Source organism: Rhincodon typus, chromosome 25 (genome assembly GCF_021869965.1).
Source record: "Rhincodon typus isolate 14 chromosome 25, sRhiTyp1.1, whole genome shotgun sequence".
Classification (NCBI taxonomy): domain Eukaryota; kingdom Metazoa; phylum Chordata; class Chondrichthyes; order Orectolobiformes; family Rhincodontidae; genus Rhincodon; species Rhincodon typus.
The window spans coordinates 44426229-44449832 of NC_063356.1; the positions used below are offsets into that span (position 1 = coordinate 44426229).

Consider the following 23604-nt stretch of genomic DNA (forward strand, 5'->3'; position numbering starts at 1 on the left):
TCCCTCTCCTACTCTGGCTGAGCTCGATCTGCTCCCTCTCCCTCTCCTACTCCTACTCTCTTGATCCACTCCTCTCCCACTGCTTCTCCATGTACCAGAGTAAGTCAGCATTTGTCCGTTTACACAATACACTGCGGAGGAATCGAGGTGATAAACTAACAACAAAGCTTGCCACGTATAAAACTGTGCTAATACCCACACCTCCTACATTCCTATGAGACTTGGACACATTGTTAGGCAACTAATTTGGTTCTAAATGAGAAGCATTCAGAATGTCACGGGGGATCATCAAACACAAGTGACCAAAACTGAGATACTTCAAAGAATGGAAATGTCTAAAATTGAAGCACTTATCTCATTCCAGCTCCGCTGGAGTGCCCATGTAGTACAGATAACAATCAATAAAATCCTAAAGTAGTCATGTGTCACAACTCAAACATGGACACTGCCCACAAGATAGACTGCGATTAAGAGGAAGATTTCTAAAAGGTGAACCTCAGGAAGTTTGGCGTGTGGAACGCTCAGTGTGTTTCTTCCCACAAACTGTGAAGATTCCATGCAGCTAAGGTCAAAAGACAAAGTTAGAAACATTGCGCAGTCCCAAACTCATTTTGGCTCACTTCAAAAAACATTGAGCTCTGCAGTTGGAGCCAACAAGGACTGCAGATGCTGGAAGCCGGAGTCAATCGGTGGGATGCTGGAAAATCACAGTAGGTCAGACAGCATCCGCGGAGCAGGAAAGTCAATGTTTTGGGCTGAAAGAGTGACTTTCCTGCTCCATGGATGCTGTCTAACCTGCTGTGATTTTCCAGCCTCACACCCATGAGCTCTGCAGTTGGTCTGGAGAGCCACATTAGAATGGGCATCAGAAAACTCTATTGTTATGATCCCATGGTGGATTGTTAAAGTTCAAAGAAGAAATTAGAGCACCAAGCAATGAGCCAGAATTACACCACAATATTTCAGGTTTTGTAACAAAAACAAACTTTATATAAAGAGTAATTAAACAAAATAAGCAAAATAATTCTTTCATTGGATGTGGGCATCACAAGCTGAGCCAACATTATAGCCAATCCCTAATGACCCCAGAACGGTTGTTTTCTAGACAGTTAAGATTCCAGCACTGTGCAGTGGGTCTGGAGTTACATGCGTGACTTAGTACAGGTGAAGACAGCAGATTTCCTTCACTAAAGGACATTAGTGAACAGATATCTACAGAAAGACCAGCCTCCCTTGTACCTGTGCCACTTTTGAAAAGCTGCTGTTCATATGGACAAGCATTGACAATCTGGCATTGTCCATCTCCAGCAACATCAGGGTGCAGCAGCCACAAAAACATGCTGCCCACAGCACAGAGCAGGCATGGGAGACACTGCCTCATATACAACCCCATTCTCTCACCCTACTCGCGGTGTAACCTCTAGGCAGCACATTTTACTTGCCCTCAGCTATACCCCACCTGAACACCATCTCTAAGTCAGTGCTCCTCTGTCCCCAGTACCACTGGAGACCTGAATCTTGTCATTGCCCATTAGGGGAACAACACATAGAGGCTTCTTCCCCACTATGCAATCCAGATTTCAGCATCACGACTGACAAATACTTCACAGTCCATGATGATCTGCTGCACCCAGCTCCCATCCACTGGAACCGGGTGTTAATAAGACCATAACACTTGAGAAATAGTAACAGGGGTAGGCTATTTAGCTCCATTCAATAGGATCATGTCTGATCCGACATTCCTTGTGTCCACTTGCCTGTGTTTTCTCTGTAACAGTTGATTCCCCATGTCTACCTCTGGTAAGGAGCTCCAAAGACTCGCAACCCTCTCGAGAGAAGAAATTCCTCTTTGTCTCAGAATTAAATTGGTGCCCCTTTTTTCTGAGACTATGTCGTCCGGTCCTGGACTCTCCCATGAGGGGAAATATGCTCTCAGCAATTGCCCTGTTGAGCTCCTTAAGAATCTTAAATGTATCATAGAACATAGAATAGTACAGCACAGTACAGGCCCTTTGGCCCACGATGTTGTACCGACTTATTATCCTACTAAGATCAATCTACCCTGCATACCCTACATTTTACTATCCTCCATGTCCCTAGCTAAGAGTCGCTTAAAAGTCTCTAAAGTATCTGACTCCACTACCACTGCCGGCAGCGCATTCCACACGCCCACCACTCTCTGTGTGAAGAACCTACCTCTGACATGTCCCCTATACCTTCCTCCAATCACCTTAAAATTATGCCCCCTCGTAATAGTCATTTCCACCCTGGGAAAATGTCTCTGACTATCTACTCTATCTATGCCTCATCGTCTTGTACACCTCTATCAAGTCACCTGTCATCCTTCTTCGCTCCAATGAAAAAAGCCCTAGCTCCCTCAACCTTTCCTCATAAGATCTGCCCTCCAGTCCAGGCAGCATCCTGGTAAATCTCCTCTGCACCCTCTTTAAAGCTTCCACATCTTTCCTATAATGCGGTGACCAGAACTGAACACAACATTCCAAGTGTGGTCTAACTAGAGATTTCAATGAGATTATCTCTCATTCTTCTAAATTCCTATGAGTAGAGTCCCAACTTGTTTAACCTTTGCTCATAAGACAATCCTTCCATACTGGGGATCTCTGAACTACCTCCAATGAAATTACAACCTCCCTTAAATAAGGGACCAAAACTGCTCACAGTACTTCAGTTGTGATCTCACCAGCACCTTGTATAGTTCCAGTAAGACTTCCCTACTCTCATACTCCAAACCCCTGAAAATAAGGATCAGTATTCCATTCGCCTTCCTGATTCCCTGTTGCACCCGTGTGCTAACTTTCTCTACACAAGTTTGTCAAGTCCCTCTGTGTTGCAGCTTTCTTCAGCTATTCTCCATTTGTTCTTTGTTCTTCCTTCCAAAATGAACTACTTCTCATTTTCTCACATTATAATCCATTTGCCAACTTTTTGCCCACTTACTTAACCTATTAATATCTCTCAGTAAACTTTGCATCCCTCTTGCAATTTGCCTTTCCACCTATTTTTGTGCTGACTGCAAAATTCGGCTACGGTGCATTTGCTTCCTTCCTCCAAGTCATTAATGTATGTTATAAACAGTTATGGTGCCAGCACTAATCCATGTGAAACTCCACTGGTCACATGTTGCCAACCTGAAAAAGGACCCTTTGTCCCCACTTGCAGCTCAGCAGATATCCCGGAATTCACCAGCATTTCTTGCACCTGCATCGTCTTTTAAAAGACATTGTACACTCGGGCAGGTACTGTCAATCTACAGATGCCCAGCCTGATTCCTGACATTTTCCTCAGGCATGGCAGATGGGGAACTTGGTGCCCTGCATGTGCAGCTCCTGCTGTACACGGTGGTGAAGAAGTGGGAATTCCTCTTTTCCCAGGACCAGTGGTGAAGGCCATTACACCAGAGCATCCCAGCTTGGTCTGTGGTTGTCACCTAGTTTAGTAAAGTTTCAGATGTCTGAAGGAATGCGTAGCACTGTAGGAAGAAGGTCAATGGACCTGTCTCCACCTGCCAATGTAAGAGCTACCCATCCTTTTTCCGATTCCACCCACTCTCTCTCTATTACTGCACCTGCTGTCCACTGAGCCTCATGCTCTACCACTTCCACTGTTAACTGCAATATCTTCCCTCACTCACTGTCACTTATCCTAACACCTGACACCACTAACCCTGCATGCCCTCTGTGCTACCTACTCATTCACTCGCGATACCTCCCCACCTGCACCAACAGTAACACTGTGCCACCCAAACTTCTGAGCTTTGTTTCTGTGCTAAACAGCATGGCGAGACAGGAGTAATATGAGCCTGGTATCAAACAAATGTTTGAAATAGGACAGGGACCAAGAGCAGAATCTGAACAGATACCAGCAGGAAAGGTGCGGAAGTTAGGCTCTGGCCTGGACTGTCACTCATTACAATAGGTTTTTGGTGTTACAGTTTTAACTGTACATTCACTGTTCCTTAAGGTTATTCCCCATATGGACTCCACTATTCCAGTAACTCCTCATTCTAGTTTCGTCTTATTCCAGTCCCTCCTTATTATTGTCACTCGTCATTACTTACTCCCCGTTCCTCTCTGTTACTCTCACTTACTTACTCCTTGTTACTCTCACTCACTCATTGCTGTCACTGCTCATTACTGTCACTCCTCATTGTTCTCACTCCCTGTTACTCTCACTCCTCCCTTCATTACTCTTACTCCCCATTACTGTCACTGCTCCCTACTCTCACTCCCCATTACACTTACTCCCCATTATAGTCGATCCTCATTACTGTTGCCCCTCAGTACACTCACTCCTCGTTACTGTCACTTCCCTTTGCTGCCAATCCCTCAAACTGTTGCTGTCAATTAACTTAGTCCTGTCATTACTCTAATTGGTCTTCATTAACTTGTGAATGTCCTTTTATTTGCCAGCTGTCTGGGACTGCAGTCCTCTCGCTCGGCCTGTGGCTTCGCTTTGACTCTGAGACCACCACCATTTTCAGTGGCGACCATTGCCCCACGTCTTTCTACGTCGGTAAGTGAAGTGTTGTTTCGGGGACAGATATTGTTGGCTGAACACCATTCTGGACAATTTGTAAACGCTGCTCATTGTATAAAGCAAGTAGAGACACAAAGCACGGCCCAGCTGGAGGCTGGGCAAAAGAAATGAATAACAAGATGAATGGAGAGAGCTATGGTGATAAGTGTATTACTCCATGCAAATGGAATATAAGCTTCACTTCTGCAAGTTTGATGTGATTCTACATTTTGACAATTGAGCTGAAGGTGAAGTCTGGTGTGTAGGCTGAGCTGGTACCCATTAGAGACCGTGGATGTAAAGGAAATAAATAGAGACAGGTAGGAAAGCAGGACATTTTTGCAAAGGATGATAGTTGTATTGTCCGCAGATGAAAAATTTGGCAGGAGTATAATGTGCCAAATGGTAAGGTTTGGTATGTAGAATAGAAAAGCAGTACATTAACTGTAGAGAAACTGGAGAGTGCTGTGGTCCAAAGGGCTCTCAGTGTCCTCGTACGTGAACCACAAGTTAAGAAGTTATGCCGAAGGCAAGTGGAATGGAGAGAAGTCTTGCTGTTCCTGTACAAGGTGCTGGTGAAGCCACGTCAAGAGTACTGAGCACAGTTTGCACTCCTAGTTGAAGAAGGGATAGACTTGCATTGGAAGTGGTTCAGAGAAGGTTCACTTGGCTAATTCCTGAGATTAAACATTTGACTCATAAGAAGAGGTTGCGTAGGTTGACCTGTGGGTTTCGAGGGATCAGAGGTGATTTTATTGGAACATATAAGATTCTGAGGGGGATTGACAGGGTTAATGTTGATGATAGGCTCCTTCTAGGGAGTTCAGAACTAGTGGGCAGAGATAAGGAGGAATTTTATAAGGTCATGAATCATAGGGATTTTCCACCACTGAGCTGCGGAGGTTGAGATATTGAATATATTCAAGGTTGAGATAGACAGAATTTTGAACTTACAGGGAAACAGGGTTTATGAGGAACAGGCAGGAAAGACAATTTCAGATTGGCATCAGATCAGCCAAAACCTCATTGATAGGTGGAGCAAGCTTGAGGGGCTGAATGGCCTACTCCTGCTCCAATTTCTTATGCTCTTCCCATTGACCTCATCTATACTTCCTGCTGCCTTGGGAAAACAGCCAACATAATCAGCCCAGAGAACACTCTCTTCCACCCTCTTCAATCAAGCAGAAGACACAAAAGTTTGAAAATACATACCAACAGATTCAAGAACAGCTTCTTCACTGCGGTTATCAGACTTATGAATGGACCTCTCATATACTCGAGTTGATCTTTCGCTGCACCTTCTCTGTAGCTGTAGCATTGTATTCTGCATTCTGTCCTATTACCCTGACATACTTATGTAAGATATGATTTGTCTGGTTAGCACGCAAAACAATTCTTTTCACTGTATCCTGGTACATGTGACAATAATCAAATCAAATCAAATCCAAAAGGAGTAAGCAGAAGAGTGGAATTCGACTGGGAATGGTTAAATGGTTTGGAGAATCGGTAAGAGAGTGGAATTTGATTGAGGGATATTGAGAGGAATATGGAGTGAGCAGAAGGACAGGCCTCAAATGAATGAGATATAAAGTGATATGATGAGTGAGTGGAGAAAGAAGATTAGATTAGGTAGGATGCTGAAATACTGTAGGAGTCAGAATGTGAGTGAGATTAGACCTGAAGAAATACCAATGTGAATAAAACAATGACAATATTGTAAAACAATGGTGTAAAAATGGAGAGCCCATGAATGAAGATGAAAGAAAAATGTGGGATTAAGGAAAGCAGTGTACATAAAATAGACAGACAAGAAGTTCAAGCAAGACAGGCAAGAGGCTGAAACAATTAAGAAAATAAATTTTCTTATCACTTTTGTCAAAAGGTTTTCACTTGTACTGTTACACTGTCTCTGACAGGAGCTGGTGAATTTATACCCATGTGAGAGATAAGGAGCCAGTTCATACATCCCAGAGATGCTTTGCAATCACCAGGCATTGCTTAGCTCTCACAAGCAAATAGCCTGAAGGTTTAACACGAAACCTGAAACTTCATACTGGGGCACCACGGTGGCTCAGTGGTTAGCACTGCTGCCTCACAGCGCCAGGGACCTGGGTTTGATTCCAGCCTTGGGTGACTGTCAGCGTGGGGTTTGCACATTCTTCCCGTGTCTGCATGGGTTTCCTCCCACAGTCCAAAGATTGTGGATTGGCTATGCTATATTGCTATATTACCCATAGTGTCTCGGGTAGGGGGTGGCTCTTTGGAGGGTTGGTGTGGACTTGATATGTCGAATAGCCTGCTTCCACACTGTAGGGATTCTATGATCTAATGCAGTCCAAGATATTGCATGTTAATTTGGAGGACACTGAGGCTAAAGGCAACATCCACGGAATGTGCCAGCAACCAGCTTGCACTCATTTTTTCACCATCTGTGAGGTGAATATCTTAGTCTCGTGTCTGTCTATGTATTTCCAACAGGTGTCATAGCCAGATTTGGAGGGGGGTAGCCCTTGTGTCCCAGCAGCTGTCCCTATATGGGCCAAAGACTGTGCAAAAAGACAGGAACCTGCAAGTGCTCCAGTACATACACAAGAATTAGGGGCAGGATTAGGCTATTTAGCTCCTTGAGCCTGCTCTGCATTCAATACAATCACGGCTGATCTCATCTCAGCATCAATTTCACTTTTCTGCTGCTCTCTGTAACCCTTCAGCTCATCACTAGTTAAAAACATGTCTACCTCCCCCTTAAATTTATTTAATGACCCAGCATCCATCAAACTGTGGAGTAGTAAATTCCACAGATTCTCAATCATTTGAGAGAAGTAATTTCTCCTCATCTCTATTTTAAATCTCCTACCCCTCATCCTAAATCATGCAACTTGTCCCACATGAGGAAACATCTGCTCCACGTTTACTTTGACAATCCCCTTTAACATATGAGAGACCTCAATTTGATCTCCTCCCTGTCTGCTGAACTCCAGAGAGTGTAGGCCTAAACTGCTCAATATCTCTTCATAAGACAGACCTCTCACTTCTATCATCAGTCTAGTGAACTTCCTTTGAACTGCTTCCAAACCAACTACATCTCTCCTCGAGTAAGGAGACCAAATCTGTACGCAATACTCCAGGTGTGGTCTCACTAATGCCTTGTATAGTTGCGGCAACATTTCCCAACTTTTAAACTCTATTCCTTCAGCAATAAATGCTGAAATTCCATCTGCCTTCCTGATTATCTGCTGTCCCTGCAAACTAGTTTTCTGTGATTCATGCACGAGGACACCCAGATCCCTCTGCACCAAAGTTTTTCTCCACTTAGATAATGTGTGAGTCATGGCAGCTCCCAGGATACCTCTAAAATGTGTCTTTGATGGGTGCAATGTGTTGAACATTAATGGGAATGGAATCCTTTCCTGTTCACAGTCGCCAGTGGTTGGTGAAAGGGCACTCGCAAAGCAATGTTGGTACAATTGATTGTACCCTGATGGTGAAGAACTCAATGACCAAGCTGCTTAACTTTCTTCATCAAGGTTGAAGGTTAAGAAAAGGTGAGCTCTGGTAAAAATCTCATCAGGGTTACAGATGGATGTAAATCTGAGTGGAGAGTTAGCAGATTCCATACAGGTCTCCAGTAGTTTCCTGAAATGAGCTGGCATAAAATTGTAAGGGCAGCTGTGGCCTTGACAGCCTTTGGATGGCATGGCCACCCAATCCTCGTGAGTGCCAGTCCTCGTCTAGCAACTGGTACAACTCTGAGGTGAGGAATTGGAATGGTTTTAATTGCCTGTGGCATTAGTTCAAATTCTACCCCTGTCAAAAAACAAGTATCCTGCCTCTTCCCCTTTGCATGTTGTCCCAGCCATTTAGTGAACTTATTGTGCAGTTGAATTTGACTCTGATATAGCAAGGTTCAAAGTTTGTTTGTGTTCCTGCTCCATCTGTGATTCTCAGGTTCTCTTTCGTACTTTCCATTTCATATTGTTGTCTCCATGGACCTGATAACCCTTCAGCCCCCATTCCATTTTGATGAATCTTTCTCCATCACTATTATTAATGTGCCCATTTTATACCTCGACCCTTTCTCTCTGGAAGTTTCCATGCCCTTGTTGGGGCCTACAGCTTTTCTATCCAGAGTAACACTACTTTTGAGTTCACTATGAGGTGCCACCCTACCATCTCCAATTGCACTCTACCACAGTGACCATTCTGTCTGCAACTCAATCCAATGAAACCCATCCCCCAAACTTCTGTTGCCCACTTTCCCTGAAGCCATGGAACCGTCCCCGGACAATTACTGACCAACCCTGAAAACTGACTGTGGTCCACCCTCTGGACTGACTCGGTAGGACAGCCCTGACTGATCAGAGCCCATTCCTACCCGCCCACAACTGATGTCCCAGCAATCCCTGAACTGGTTGTGCTTGATCTTGGTGGTAGACCATTGCCCAGTAACTGGAAACACGTGCAGTGTGTTTGCTGTGTAAGCTGCTGGTGCGTGCTGCACCCTCTGATGTTGACAGAGTACTGAGCCATCCAGTGACATGTCCACCCCTCTCTCTGACTGATTCATTTACTCTCCCCACCGTTAGAAACTGCCTGCTACTCCTTCTGCACTTCAAAGCTGGCTAAGACACAGAGGCTGCCCTGTTGTATATCAGAGCTAAAAAACCCTGTATAGAATCACAACAATATTACAGTGCGGAAGGGGGCTATTTGGCCCATCACCTCTGCACGGGCTCTCCAAATAAACATCACTGCCATTGTCCTGCCTTTTCCCCAGAACTGTGCACATTGCTTCCATTTAAGCAATCATCCAGTGCCCCTCTTGAAAGCCTCAATTGAACCCACCTCCACCCCACTTCCAGACTTTGCATTCCAGATCCTAATCATTGTTAGCAATCACTGTCTAACAAGTATGAATGTTCCCATAGGAAATTCCATGTATTTGGTTGTGAGTTCTGTAGGTCCTTGCTGAGCCCGATTCAACCACACCACCGTGTTTTCAGAAGGTGGAACAGGTCCTTGGCCTTGAGATCATTGGCATTCCTTTCTCCAGCTCCTTTTCCATACTTCCTCTTGCTGATGGGTGTTCTCAATGAATTGTGTCCCTTCACCCGGGCGCTCCTCCAAGTTGGTTTCTTCTGAATGAGGGTCTTCTACAGGTTGATATGTATATTGCATTACTTGAGGGCAGCCTTCAGGGAGTCTTTGAACCGTTTCCTTTGTCCTCCTCCTGTTTGAGTGCCTTCCTTGAGCTGGGTGAGGAAGGTTTGCTTTGGCGGTTGGAACTCAGACAGTGGCCCAGCGGAGTTAGGTTTTGATGTTCACAGCTTCAATGTTGTTGGGTCCTTCAAGGAAGCCAGTATCAGTACACCTGTCCTATCAGCTGATGTAGAGAATCAGTCTCAAAAAGAGTTGTTTCTACTTCTCCAGGGCCTTGAGTTGGTGTTGATATGTTGTCCAAGTTTGGAGTCATATCGAAGATTCGGAAGGATGACATAAGAAGCTTGGCAGCACAGATGTCATTTGGACAGTGATCTTCCTGGTGATGAAGAGTAGGGAGATTCCTTTGTAGTTCCCACAGTTCTCTTTGTCTCCTTTTGTTGAGGACTATGGCAATGGCAGAATCACTGTGATCAGCAGGGATTTCTTCTTTGTCCCAGACTCTGTGTGTCACTCTGTTTGAATATGTCTACGTGTGTGTCACTCTCCCTCTGTAATTCTCTGTGTGTGTGTGTCACAGAAAGAGTGACACACACAAACACACCAAGCCCCTCCACACGCACACACACACACACACAGTTGCACACGGGGGAATGACACACATAGAGGGGATCAGAGAAACCGTGAAACAGTGTCACTTTCTCTTTGATTCTCTCTGCATGTATATTACTCTCTCTGATTCTGCATGTGTGTATGTATGTGTGGTGACTCTCTGATTCCCTCTGTGTGTCACTGTCTCTAATTCTGTGTGTGCAACACTTTCTCTCTGATTTCCTCTCTCTGCAGGTGCCTCTCTCTCTCTGAGACCCCGTGTATGTGTGTCACTGTCTCACTGATTGTCTGCTTGTGTGGGTGTTACTCTCTCTCTCTCTCTCATTCTCTCTGTGGGTGTCAGTTTCTCTGATTCTCACACTGTGGTTATCACCCTCTTTCTGATTCCCTCTTTGTGGGTATCTTTCTTTTCGCAAGCCCCTACTTGTTTCCATGTTACTTTTGGACTCTCCCTCTCTTTATCGATTTCTCTAAGATTCACTTAGGAGTTGGAGTACACCCCTCGAACCTGCTCCATAAATTGATAAGTTATTGGCTGATATGCTTGTAACCTCAAATTCAATTTCCTGCCTATGCCCAACTTTTCAGCTCCTTACTTAACAAGAATCTACCACTGTCTCAAATATATTCAAGAACTTTGCTTCCACTGCCCTTGTCAGATGAGGTTCAAAAACCCATTACCATCAGAGAGAAATAAATTCTCCTCACCTCTAGTTCACTGACTAGACAGGATTTATTGCCCCATTCCTAACGGCCCGGGGGCAGTTAAAAATCAACCACATTGCTGTAGGTCTGGAGTCACATGTAGGCTAGACCAGGTAAGGATGGCAGTTTCCTTCCCTAAAGGACATTAGTGAACCAAATTAGTTTTTCTCCCCTGATAATCAGCAATGGATTCACAGTCATTGTTAGATTCTTAATTCCAGATATTTATTGAATACAAATTCCACCATCTACTGTGGCAGGATTTGAATCTGGGTTGCCAGATTACTATCTGGGTCTCTGGGTTAACAGTGCAATGATAATACCACTAGGCCATCGCATCCCCCATTGCCCCAGCTCCCTCTAGCTTTCTGTTGCCCTCTTTTATTCATCTCTGACCTCCTCTCAGTTTGAACTGATTCTGCAGTGTGCTTCTGTGTATTGATTTAAGACTGTATTGAGCTGAGCTGAGCTGAGCTGTGGTGGGTTGGTGGCTGGGTGAAGAATGGTGTGCGGGGGTGGGGTGATGTTTGCCTGGTTTTCTGCATTTTTCTCTATAAATAGCTTGTGTGCAGGAAGTGGTGGATTCCTGACTGGGAGCAGGTTGTGCCTATTAGGATGGAGTTCCAGATTGGATTGCAAGGAATCAGCGGGGTTGGTTAACCCTTTGCAAACCCCACGTGCTGATTCTGAACTGACAGCGTTCAGAGTGATTGCAGAGAATGATCACGATTGCAATCAATCTTTGTCAGTGCAAAAATTGCAACAGGCAGCATGTGTTCAGTCTGGCAAACATCCCAGAACCGCCCAATCAGAACAGTGAGTGGCAGTAACCACAGTAACAGGGTGGGGACTGACTACCAATCATTTGGTAAGGCCCAGGCCAAATGAATGCTGACTTTAGTTATAATATTGTGCTGCTGTACAGGGAGTAGCAGGAGTTCCAGAAAATTCAGAGCAGTACTGTGAGTGGCAGGGACTGCTATAAAAAATAAAAGCCTAAAAGAACTGCGTGTGCTATAAATCAGAGACAAAAATAGAAATTGCTGGAAAATCTCAGTAGGTCTGGCAGCATCTGTGGAGAGAAATCAGAGTTAATGTTTCAGGTCACTCCACCTGAAACGTTAGGTCTGATTTCCCTCTACAGATGCTGCTGGACCTTCTAAGCTTTTCCAGCAATTTCTATTTTTGTCACAGTATCTGCTAGTTTTTAGTGTGACTGACAATGCAGGTTGTACCTCTGAGTAAATACAGAAGCTGACAGTTAGTAACTTCCCATCAGAGCAGCAATTGACAATAAGCTCAGGAATTCCCAGTATGTAGAGCAAATCATTTCTTGTTACAATACAATGTCAGTGCACTGATTGGGAATAACTGAAGAGTAGACATGTCAGTGCAAAGGCTGGAAGCAGTCACAGAAACATGACACTGGCAACAGACGTAGTCACTCCTTATCAGTGAAGAAACTATTACAGTCCATTGTAACATCCAACAGAGACTGGTCACAGTTATTCCCAGTCAGCACAGAGACTGACAGTAATCACGAGACACTGTCACTGGGAAAGTGCTGGAATTTATTATGAAGCCCTCTGAAAACATAGTCTGATTAGACAAAGTTAACATGGTTTTTGAAGGGAAACCATGTTCGATAAATTTATTCTTTTTTTGGGGATGTAGCTGGTAGGACATTTGAAGGGCTATCTGTGGACATGGTATTCCAACAAAAATGGATTTCCAACAAATATTTAATGACACAACAAGGTTAATAAACTACGGTAACCCCTCCTAGGCCCATCGTCAATCATGAATTAATCGCTCTGTGGAGCTTTTTGAGTATGAATTCCCTGGTTAACAGGCAATGGCCTGTCCAACAGGAACTCATCACCTGAGCCCTTTATAAAGCAGTCTTGGGGGTGCCGTCCAGTATGTAGTGGTAGTGACCCTACTCCTGGACTGATAGTCCCAGGTTCAAGTCCCACCAGCTCCAAACCTGTGTAATAACATCTCTAAACAGGTTGATTAGAAAAAATAGGTACAATAAAAAGAAAAAGCAGATGCAGATGCAGAGCGGGCTGCTCTGGTGCAATGATGGTGTCCCTATCTTTGAGGCAGGAGGACCCCGTTCAAGTCCTACCTGCTCCAGAGGTGTGTAATAATATTTCTGACCAGGTTGATTAGAAAATAGGTTTAAATTTATACCAAAAAAATGCAGACTCAGCCCTTTCCCATCTCCCTGTCTCCCTCTCACCTTTTGATGATTAACGTTGGCCTTAATGGGCTTTGTATGTAAATATCCAGTTGGCTACATGAGTGATCTATTGATGGTTAACAAATGAACAAAAAATGTCTCAGTGATTTGATGATGGTAACACAAATTTGTTCGGTTGTGTTTAAGAGCACCTCTGAATAACAAAAAATGTAGACCTGGTGGTGTTTGTGGTCATTTTTTATTGATTTGTGGGATGTAGGTGTCACTGGCTGGCCAGCATTTATTGCCCATCGCTAGTTGCCCTTGAGAAAGTGGTGGTGAGGTGTCGTCTTTAACCACTGCAGTCCACTTGCTGTGGGTTGACCCACAATGCTGTTAGGGAGGGATTTCCAGGATTTTGACCCAGCGACAGTGAAAGAATGGTGATATATTTCCGTCAGGATGGTGAGTGGCTTGGAGGGGAGCTTCAAGGTGGTGGCGTTCCCATGTATCTGCTGCCCTTGTCCTTCTAGATGGAAGTGGTTGTGGGGTTGGAAGGTGTTGTATGAGGATCTTTGGTGAATTTCTGCAGTGCATCTTATAGATAGTACACACTGCTGCTACTGAATGTCTGTGGTGAAGGGCGTGAACGTTTGTGGATGTGGTGCCAATCAAGTGGGTTGCTTTGTCCTGGATGGTATCAAACTGCTTGAGTGTTTTTGGAGCTGCACTCATCCAGGCAAGTGGGGAGTACTCCATCACACTCCTGATTTATGTCTTGTCGATAGTGGACAGGCTTTGGGAAGTCAGGAGGTGAGTTACTCACCACGGTATTCTTAGACTCTGACCTACTCTTATAGCTGCTGTGTTTATGTGGTGAGTCCAGTTGAGTTTCTGGTCAATGGTAACCCCCAGGATGTTGATAGTGGGGGATTCAGTGATGGTAACACCATTGAATGTCAAGGGGGTTAGTTAGATTGTCTTTTATTGATGATGGTCATAGCCTGGCATTTGTGTAGCATGAATGTTACTTGCCATTTATCAGCCCAAGCCTAGGTATTATCCAGATCTTGTTGCATTTGAACATGGACTCCTTCAGTATCTGAGGAGTCATGAATGCTGCTGTACATCGAGCAATAGTTGATGAATATCCCCATTTCAGACCTTAAGATGAAGTGAAGATTATTGATGAAGCAGCTAAATATGGTTGCACCCTAGGACACTAGCCTGAGGAACTCCTGCAGAGATGTCCTGGAGCTGAGATGACTGACCTCTATCAAAAACAAACATCTTCCTATGTGTCAGGTATGAATCCAGCCAGTGGAGAGTTAGCCCCCTGGATATAGCACTTGGGCCTAGAGAGATCAAGGGTGCAGGAGAAAAGGAGGAACAGGCTATTGAGTTACCTGATCAGCCATGATCATAATGAATGACAGAGTAGGCTTGAAAGGGTGAATGACCTACTCCTTCTATTTTCTTTGTTTCTGTATTTCTGATTTTTTTTAACACATCACCCTTGCACGTGCCTTTTAATCTATGGCCTCCTATTTTTTAGGGAAAAAACAATGACCAGGCTGATTTGAATCAGGTGATGTGTAATGAAGTAGTTTTAATAAGTGATCTCAGAGTAAAAGATCCTATAGGGAACAGTGACCATAACATGATAGATTATAGCATTCAGTTTCAGAGGCAGAGGTCTGGGTTGAAAAAAAACTAGGCTAATCTTAAATAAGGTCAGAAGTCACATGACACCAGGTTTATTTGAAATCACAAACTTTCGGAGTGTTGTTCCTTCATCAAATAAACCTGGTGTCGTGTGACCTCTGACTTTGTCCACTCCAGTCCAACACTGGCACCTCCTCATCATAAGGGTAATTATATAGAAATGAGGGCAGAGCTGGCTGGAGTGGATTGGGAAAGGGGTTTAGAGGTAAAGAGGAAACATGACAGATGTTTAAGAAAGCAGCTTATGACTCTGTGGAAAGACATACGCCAGTGAGGAAGATGGATTCGAGGAAGGGAATAAACAGATCATGGTTAACAAAATAAGTTTTGGCTCCCATCAATTTGGAAGGAAAAAAAACATACAACGCAGCAAAGATTAGTGGTAAACGAGAGGATTGGGAAAGTTTTAAAAACCAACAAAAGGTGACCAAAAGGAGGAGGGAGAAAATTAAACTATAAGCGCAAACTAGAAAGTAGTATAAAAATGGGCAGTAAAGGCTTCTTTACATATGTGAAAAGGAAAAGAAAGGTCAAAGTGAAAATAGGCCCATTCAAAAAATGGGTTTGGAGAAACAATGGGGATACCAGGAAATGGCAGAGGAGCTGAGTAAATATTTTGCACTAATCTTCATGGTAGAGAAATAGAATTCTAATAAAGATAAATAATCAAGGGGCAAAATGGTGAGGGTGGGGACAGTGGTGGGGTAGGCGAATAAATACAATAACTATCACTGGAGAAAAAATACCAGGAAAATTAATGGGCCTAAAGGCCAATAGGTCCCTAGAACTGATGGGTTGTGCCCTAGGATATTAGAGGAAATAGTTACAGCACATAGTGGATGCACTGGTAGTAATTTTCTAGGAATCCTTAGAATCCGGAAAAATCCTAGATTATTGAAAAACAGCCAGTGTATTGCATTTGTTTGAAAACGGAAGCAAGCAACTGGTGACTGCAGGCCAATTAGTTTAATATCTGTCATTGGGAAAATGTTAGAGTCTGTTCTAAAGGATATTATACCACAGCATTTAGAAATGCATGATATAATCAAGCAGAGTCAGCATGGCTTCATGAAGGGTAAATCAAGCTTGAAAAGTTGATTACAGTTCTTTGAGGAGGTAATAAGCAGAATAGATATAGGGGAAGCAGTGGATGTAAAATGTTTGAATTATCATAATGTGTTAAATCAGGATCTTCACTACCTAAGAGATTGGAACCCATTGAGCTGGAGGTACATAAACCTTTTATCAACTGGTACCTATAGGACCAGGAGTTAATTGAATATTCTGGTTGATCAAGAGGTCCATATATTCAAAGTAAAAACACACATTAAGTAATAGACATCTAATGCAGGGGGTATATGAATCTTTTATTTACAGCAGAAATCACTTAAATAATAATGCGACTTTGCCTTAAATAAAATTGGTGTTGTCATTTGTTGCAAACCAAGTGCAGGTGCTCTACAAAGCGTACGACAAATGACAACACCTTCCAGTCGCGAACCATTTCAATTCCCCCTCCCACTCCTTGGATGACATGTCCATCCTGGGTCTCCTTCAGTGTCACAACGACGCCACCCGGAAACTGGAGGAGCAGCACCTCATTATTCCGCCTTGGAGCCGACAACCCAATGGTCTCAATGTGGACTTTATTAGCTTCAAAATCTCCCCACCCCTGGCCTCATCCCATGACTAACCCTCCCTCTCATCCCTGCTTCCTTGACCTGTCTGTCTTCTCTCCCACCTGTCTGCTTCTCCCACCTCAATGACCAATCCCCACTACCCCCTGCCTGCAATCACCTATCACCATTACACCTACCTTCCCCAGCCCCACCCCTCCTCTCTCTATTTATTTCAGAGCCCCCTTTCCCCTCCCCCATTTCTGAAGAAGGGTCCTGACCCGAAACGTCAGCTTTCATGCTCCTCTGATGCTGCCTGGCCTGCTGTGTTCCTCCAGCTCCACACTGTGACCTCTGACATAGTTGTTTTATGTTTATGAGCAGAAGCCATTAAATCCTGAACATGGAATGGTTTCCAGCCACGCCCTCCACCCCTTTCCATACTGCCCCTCTCTCACACCTCCACCCAGCACCGCCATCCACCCCTTTCCACACTGCCCCTCTCCCCTCCTCCCTCTCTTTCACACACTTCCCCCCAGCCTGGCCCTCCATCCCACCTCACACATTCCCTCTCTCCTCTCTCTCCTTTTCTCTCTCCCATCCTGGTCCTTTCTCTTTTCCTCCTCCCGTCTCTTCCTGTCTCACTGCATATCTTTCTGTAACTCTCTTGCTGTAGTTCTCTTTTCATTCCCCTCCTCACTCTCTTTTCTATGTCCCTCTCTTTCCTCACTCTGTTCTGCTTGGACCCTCGATTTCTCTCCTTCCCCAATCCTTTCTCTCATTCATCTCTATCTTACTTCCCTTTGACTATCATCCTCCTGGGCCTGTCGTCTTTAACTTCCTTCCTCTTTCCCTCCCTGCCAACCCAGCCTTTGCTCCCACTCTCGCTGTACTTACTACTCACTCATTCTGTTCACTCATTTTTCAGGAGTCTACATACTGATTGCCACTGGGGCCCTGATGATGCTGGTGGGGTTTCTTGGGTGTTGTGGCGTGGTGCACGAATCTCAGTGTTTACTTGGAGCTGTAAGTATGACTAGGTTCAGAGGCCAGTGTTTAATCTGTACCTGTGGTTGGGGTCACTGTTGGTGCGATGCTGGGGTCAAGTTAATTTCCATTTGTTGTTAGATTCAGTATGTGCCTTATTCAGTGGTTGGTGACATAGGGTTAGGGGTTAGCTGGCATACAGAATCAGGGCTCTGTGTATATCTGGGTTCCATGTTGGTTTTATGGATGCGGTCATGTGTCACTCTCTAACGGGGTTGGGGGTTTGCAATCAGTGGTTTCAGTCGTTGTGTGTTGGGGTAGGGTTTAGTGTGTGACTGGGATCGGGTGGATTGTACATCATGAGTCAAGGCTGACCTGTGTCTGAGGTCACATGTCGATGCCTAACTAGTGTCAGGGGTTATCTGTGACAAAGATTAGGTGCTAATATTTGCCTGGGTCAGGGATCAGCGTGTCTTTGGTGTCTGTGATGAGGTAAGTGACTTGCACGTGTCTGAGTTTAGGATTTGTTTTATTTCTGGTGTCGGGGATTGTATTAAATGTGAATTTGTGATTATGGGTAATCAAGTCATAAAGGTCTGTGTAGCTCAAAGCCTTGTATGTTATGGCATTGCAAGTGCCCATCTAAATACTTCTTAAATGTTATGGGAGTTTCTGCCTCCACTACCCTTACATCTTTGGCTTTATTTTGGGCTTCTGCAGTCTGGGGTTAGAGTGTGTCTGGGGTCAGAAGTCGGTGTGCAATAGGGATAGGATTTGTTGACTGTCTCAGGTTCATAGTCTAGACTGAATTACAATCTTTGGACAATGTGAGTTTGGAGTTGGTCATTGTTTGTTGGGGTCACGGCTTAGACTGGGTTCTGGTGTCGTGGGTGATTCTACAAGTGGGATCACAGTTGATTGTGCAGCTGAGGTGCATTGTAGATCTGTGCTCAATGTGCTTCTAGGTCAATGATTGATTTGTGTCTGGGTCAAAGTTTGCCTGGGGTCAGGGCTCAGAGCCTGTCGGGGATCAGAGTCCATCCTGAATCTAGGTGGATGTTTAGTGTGCTTCTGGAGTCTGGTGTCCAGGGCTTTGTGTCATGGATTCTTCATGGGTTTCAGGGGAAATGTTAGTTTACGTTTCAGCTCAGTGTTATTGAGTAGCTGGGGTTAGAGTACAGGGTGCTGCAGAGTTGTTCGTTGTTAACAATGTTGACTTTTTCTCTCCAGTTCTTCATGTGTCTGCTGGTGATTTTTGTAGCTGAGATCACAGCTGGAGTCTGGGGTTTCCTGAACAAACATGAGGTAATGTATTACATTGGCCCAGCTGTAAAATATCAGAACTGGTCTCCCCATTCTCAGCTCCAGGATTCAAAAGAGACACATCTCCCATTCTCCAAACTCCTTAATCCTCAGCATTCAACTCCACACTCGTAGGAACAGAAGGAGGCCATTCAGGAGGCTTTCAGCCATTCATCTAGAGCATTGCTGATCAGTGAGTTCACCGTATAGTTACTCTTTACCCCGATTCCTTTGCAATACCATTGGTTAACAAAAATCTATCAATCGCAGATTTCAAATAGGCTATTGGTCCAGGAGTGATTTGCAGATTACGGAAACATAGAAACCAGAAGCAGGAGTAGACCATTCGACCCTTAGAGTCTGCTCCACCATTCTATATGATTATGGCTGATCCTCTATCTCACAGCCATATCTTCACTTTCTCCCTATTACCTATGATGCTTTTAAAATCTAAAATGTATGTATCTCTTTCTTGAATGTATTCAATGACTTCACCCCCACAGCCCTCTGTGGTAGAGAACTCCACAGGTTTATTACCCTTTGAATGAAGAGACCTTTTCTCATCTCAGTCCTAAATGGTCTACTCCGTATTCTAGACTATGACCCCTGGTTCCTGACTCCCCAAACAGGGAAACATCTACCCTGCATCTAGTCTGTCCAGCCCTGTTAGAATTTTATAATATGTTTTCATCAGACCCCCTCTAATTCTCTAAACGCTGGTGAATATAGAGCCATCTGAACTAACCACTCCTCATAGAACAGTCCTGCTACACTGGTAACAGCCAAGTGAACCCCCACTGCACTCTCTCTATGGCAAGTATATCCTCTCTTAGATTGGGAGACCAAAACTGCATGCAATAATCCTGGTGCAGACTCAGCAATGCCCTGTATAAATGCAGGAAGACGTCCCTACTTCTGAACTGAAATCCTTTTGCAATAACAGCCAATATACCATTTGCTTTCCTAACTGCTTGCTGCACCTGCATGCCTACTTTCATTTGCTGGCATACAAGGACACCCAGTTCCCTTTGTACACCCGCATTTCTCAGTAGATCACCACTTAAATAATGCTCTGCCTTTCTCTTTTTCATACCAAAGTGTATAACTTCACATTTAACCATGTTGTATGACATGTGCCACATTTGCCCACTCACTCAATTTGTCTAAACCACCTTGAAGCCTCTTTTGTATCCACTTTGTGTCATCGGCAAACTTGGCAATATTACATTTAGTACCCTGTTCCAGGTCATTTATATATATTGTGAACAGCTGGGCCTTGGCATTGATACTTGCTGAACTCCACTAGTCACTTTCTGCCACCTTTTATTTCCACTCTGCTTCCTGTCTGTCAAGCAATTCTCAAATCAATGCTTATATCCCCAATTACCCCCTATCCCATGTGCTTAACATCTGCTCATTAATCTCTTATGAGGGATCTTACCAAAAGCCTTCTGAAAAATCTAACATCACACCTGCTGGTTCTCCCTTTCCTATTCTACTAATAGTATCCTCAAAATGTTCCAGTAGATTAGTTAAGCATGATTTGTCTTTCATAAACCTTTGCAGGCTCTGTCCAGCCCAGTTGGTGGTTTCCAAATGTCCTTTTATCACATATAATAGACTCTAGCGTCTTCCCCACAACTAATGTTTGACGGACTGGTCTGTAATCATCTGTTTTTTTTTCCCTCCTTACTCTATTAAATAGTGTTATTGCATTTGCCACCCTCCTATCTGTAAGAACTGCTCCAGAGTCTATAGAATTTTTGAAGATGACCACCAATGCATTCAATATTTCCAGGGCCACTTCCTTTCATGTTCTGAGTTATCAATTATCAGGCCCTAGTGGAGAAAGGTACAAAATTCAGCATTCCCACTCCTGCTTCATTACTTTGTAGTGAACCCAAGGACAAGAACAAGAATAAACCAAAAGGGTCAAATTTATTGAACTGCACCAATAAGAAAGGCAATGGACATGATTGCACTTTTAATACAAAATCAACATAAATTAAACATAAATCACCAGACAAGTTTGGGACAATATATGTTACAAATTACAAGTTAAATAACAGATACAAAATAAATTGATTTCATGGATTTTCTGGGCAGTCCATTCAGGATATATGTCACCAGTTTCAATCAGAAGAAGACAAGAATTCAGAGCAGGGGTAGGCTATTCATCCCCTAAAACCTGCTCTCCCATTCAGTGAGATCATAACTGATCTGAATGTGGCCTCAACTCCACTCCCCTGTGTATCCCGCATACCCCTTGACTCATTGATCAGTCACAGATCTGTCTAACTCATCCTTGAATATATTCAATGTTTCAGCCTCCACTACTCTCTGGTGAAGAGAACTCAGTATTCTAATAATCCTCTGAGAAAGAATGATGAGAGACAACTACTTTCTAAGATCTGTCTCTTACTTCTAAACTCCCCCACTGGGGGAAACCATCCTCTTAGCATTCACACTTTCAAATCATATTTGTTTCAATAAGTTCATCTCTCATTCTTCGAAATTCCAATCAGGACAGGCCCAACCAATATCAGACAAATCTTTAATTCATGAATTGAGTCAAGTTTGGAAGACAAGTGTGAAGCACAACTCTTCGACTTTAACCCTTCACTCTAGGCAACTAACACTTCAACTGCAAACTGTGATGGCTTCTGTAGTCAAAGAGCTGGAGTTTGTAGATGCACTCAGTAGGCAGAGCAGCTTCAGGGAGTGAGTGAAGACCCCTTCCCCTTCCTGTCTTGTTGACATTGTTTCTTTTTCATTCACCTGTGGGACGTGGCATCGCTGGCTCAGCCAGCATTTATTGCCTGCCCCCCCTAGTTGCCTTCAAGAAAGTAGTGGTAAGCTGTCTTCTTGAACTATTGCAGTCCATGTGCTGTGGGTTCACCCACAATGCTGTTAAGGAGGGAATTCCAGGATTTTGACCAAGAGACAGTGAAGAAACAGTGACATATTTCCAAGTCAGGGTGGTGAGTGAATGGGAGGGCAACTTGCAGGTTGTGATGTTCCCACTGTAGTTGGAAACTGCTGCTTTCCTTTGCAATGGGACAGGGAGGATTTTTTTGACAGCTTTCCTTGGTATCAGAGAGAAAATGCAACTCCTGCATACAGTTCACAGTTGGTTCAGTGGAGAGCATTGATTGGTACTGTCTTCCTGATACCTCTGCTCTGAATGGCGCCCCAACCAGATTTCAGTTCAAAACTCAAAATGAGTTGCTATCCCAAAATGTTGAATCATGCTTCTATACTAGACATTGGGTTTGCCCAGGTCTGAAGCATACCCACCTATTGATTTCAGCCAATATAATTAACTATTTAATTCTTTCAGCTATTAATACGACTGGCTCCCATTATTTTGGTGTTCAGTGAGTTCGAAAAGAAGTATTCCCACCTCCAGGGAAACCATTGTCAATGTTTTTCTGTTTACCCCTGTGGAAATGTGTTGGAAGGTTTTTTGAGATACGTACCATCTGGTTCCAATTGTGGTTTATGCCACAAGAGAAGCCAATGTTAAAAGCTTCTTTCTGCCCACTGTTAAAAGGAGACTACAGTTATTACTAAAGCTGTAGTATAATTTTATGCTTGTGATACCTTCCTTAGATAAAAGACAAAAACTGTGCACAGTGTTCTTGGTGCTGTCTTCCCAAGGCTCTGTACAGCTGCAGCAACATTTCTCAACTTTTGTATTCCATTTACCTTACAGTAAACACCAACATTCTATTGACCTTTCTAATCACATACTGAATCCGCAAACCAACTCTTCATGATTCATATACGGGGACACTCAGATTTGTACGTACTGCAGTGATCTGCAATATCGCTCAATTTAAATAACGCGCTGTTTTCCTATTCTTTCTGCCAAAGTGGATAAGTTCACATTTTCCTACATTATCTGTCAAACTTTTACCTCTTCACTTACCTATCTATATCGCTTTGCAGACTCCTTATGTCATCTTGACAACTTACTTTTATATCGATATTTATTTTGATTGCAATTGATATGAATTATAAATAATTGAGGGCACAGCACTGAACCCTGTGACACTGTTGTTTCAGCTAGCTAACTTGAAAATGCCCCATTTCACCCTGGTGTACTTGGTTCCTGCTGTGACCAGCTCGCAGCTATGCATGACTAATGCAGTCATGTCTTGGCATCCAAGTTGAATTTCCAGTTGCAGTTTATTGTGTTTGTTCTTTAGATGCCATGGTTATTCGATTTGCATACCCCAATCTATCCTTCAGCTAAACTCTTGGATGTTTCTTAATTCCTTTTCCTGACCTTATATCTTTTACTTTTACTTTTTAGCTGTTGTACCTGAAGCACAGCCTGGCTGTTACTCTACTTCAGAATTCATTGGGCTTGAAACGTTCACTCTGCTTTCTCTCCACAGATTCTGCCCAACCTGTTGAGTTTCGCCAGCAATTTCTATTTCAGATTTAGAGCATTTGCAGTTCTTGTTTTACTTTAGTGTTATTCTACTTTCTCCCAAGTTTCTGAACCATTATTTATACACCTTTTCTATGCAAGCCGTCCTCCTCACTTATTATGTGAAAGGCCTGCTCTCTTGTTCTATTTATACTTTCACTTGGCCCAGTTCTGTAAAACCCACCCCAAGTGTGCAGTGATAGTAGGAACTGCAGATGCTGGAAAATCTGAGATAACAAGGTGTAGAGCTGGATGAACACAGCAGGCCAAGCAGCATCATAGGAGCAGGAAGGCTGACGTTTCGGGCCTAGACCGATGAAGGGTCTAGGCCAGAAATG

At 43.7% G+C, this 23604-nt stretch overlaps 1 protein-coding gene across 1 annotated transcript in view; it reads left to right on the forward strand.

Moving 5' to 3' along the window:
* LOC109934098 (CD9 antigen-like) overlaps window positions 1-23604 on the forward strand; it is a 71156-nt gene that overhangs the window by 28049 nt on the left and 19503 nt on the right. Inside the window, exons 2-4 of the mRNA XM_020532920.2 lie at window positions 4431-4533; window positions 17468-17565; window positions 18757-18831. Of these exons, the coding sequence (XP_020388509.1) occupies window positions 4431-4533; window positions 17468-17565; window positions 18757-18831 (276 nt within the window). The remainder of the gene's footprint in view (window positions 1-4430; window positions 4534-17467; window positions 17566-18756; window positions 18832-23604) is intronic.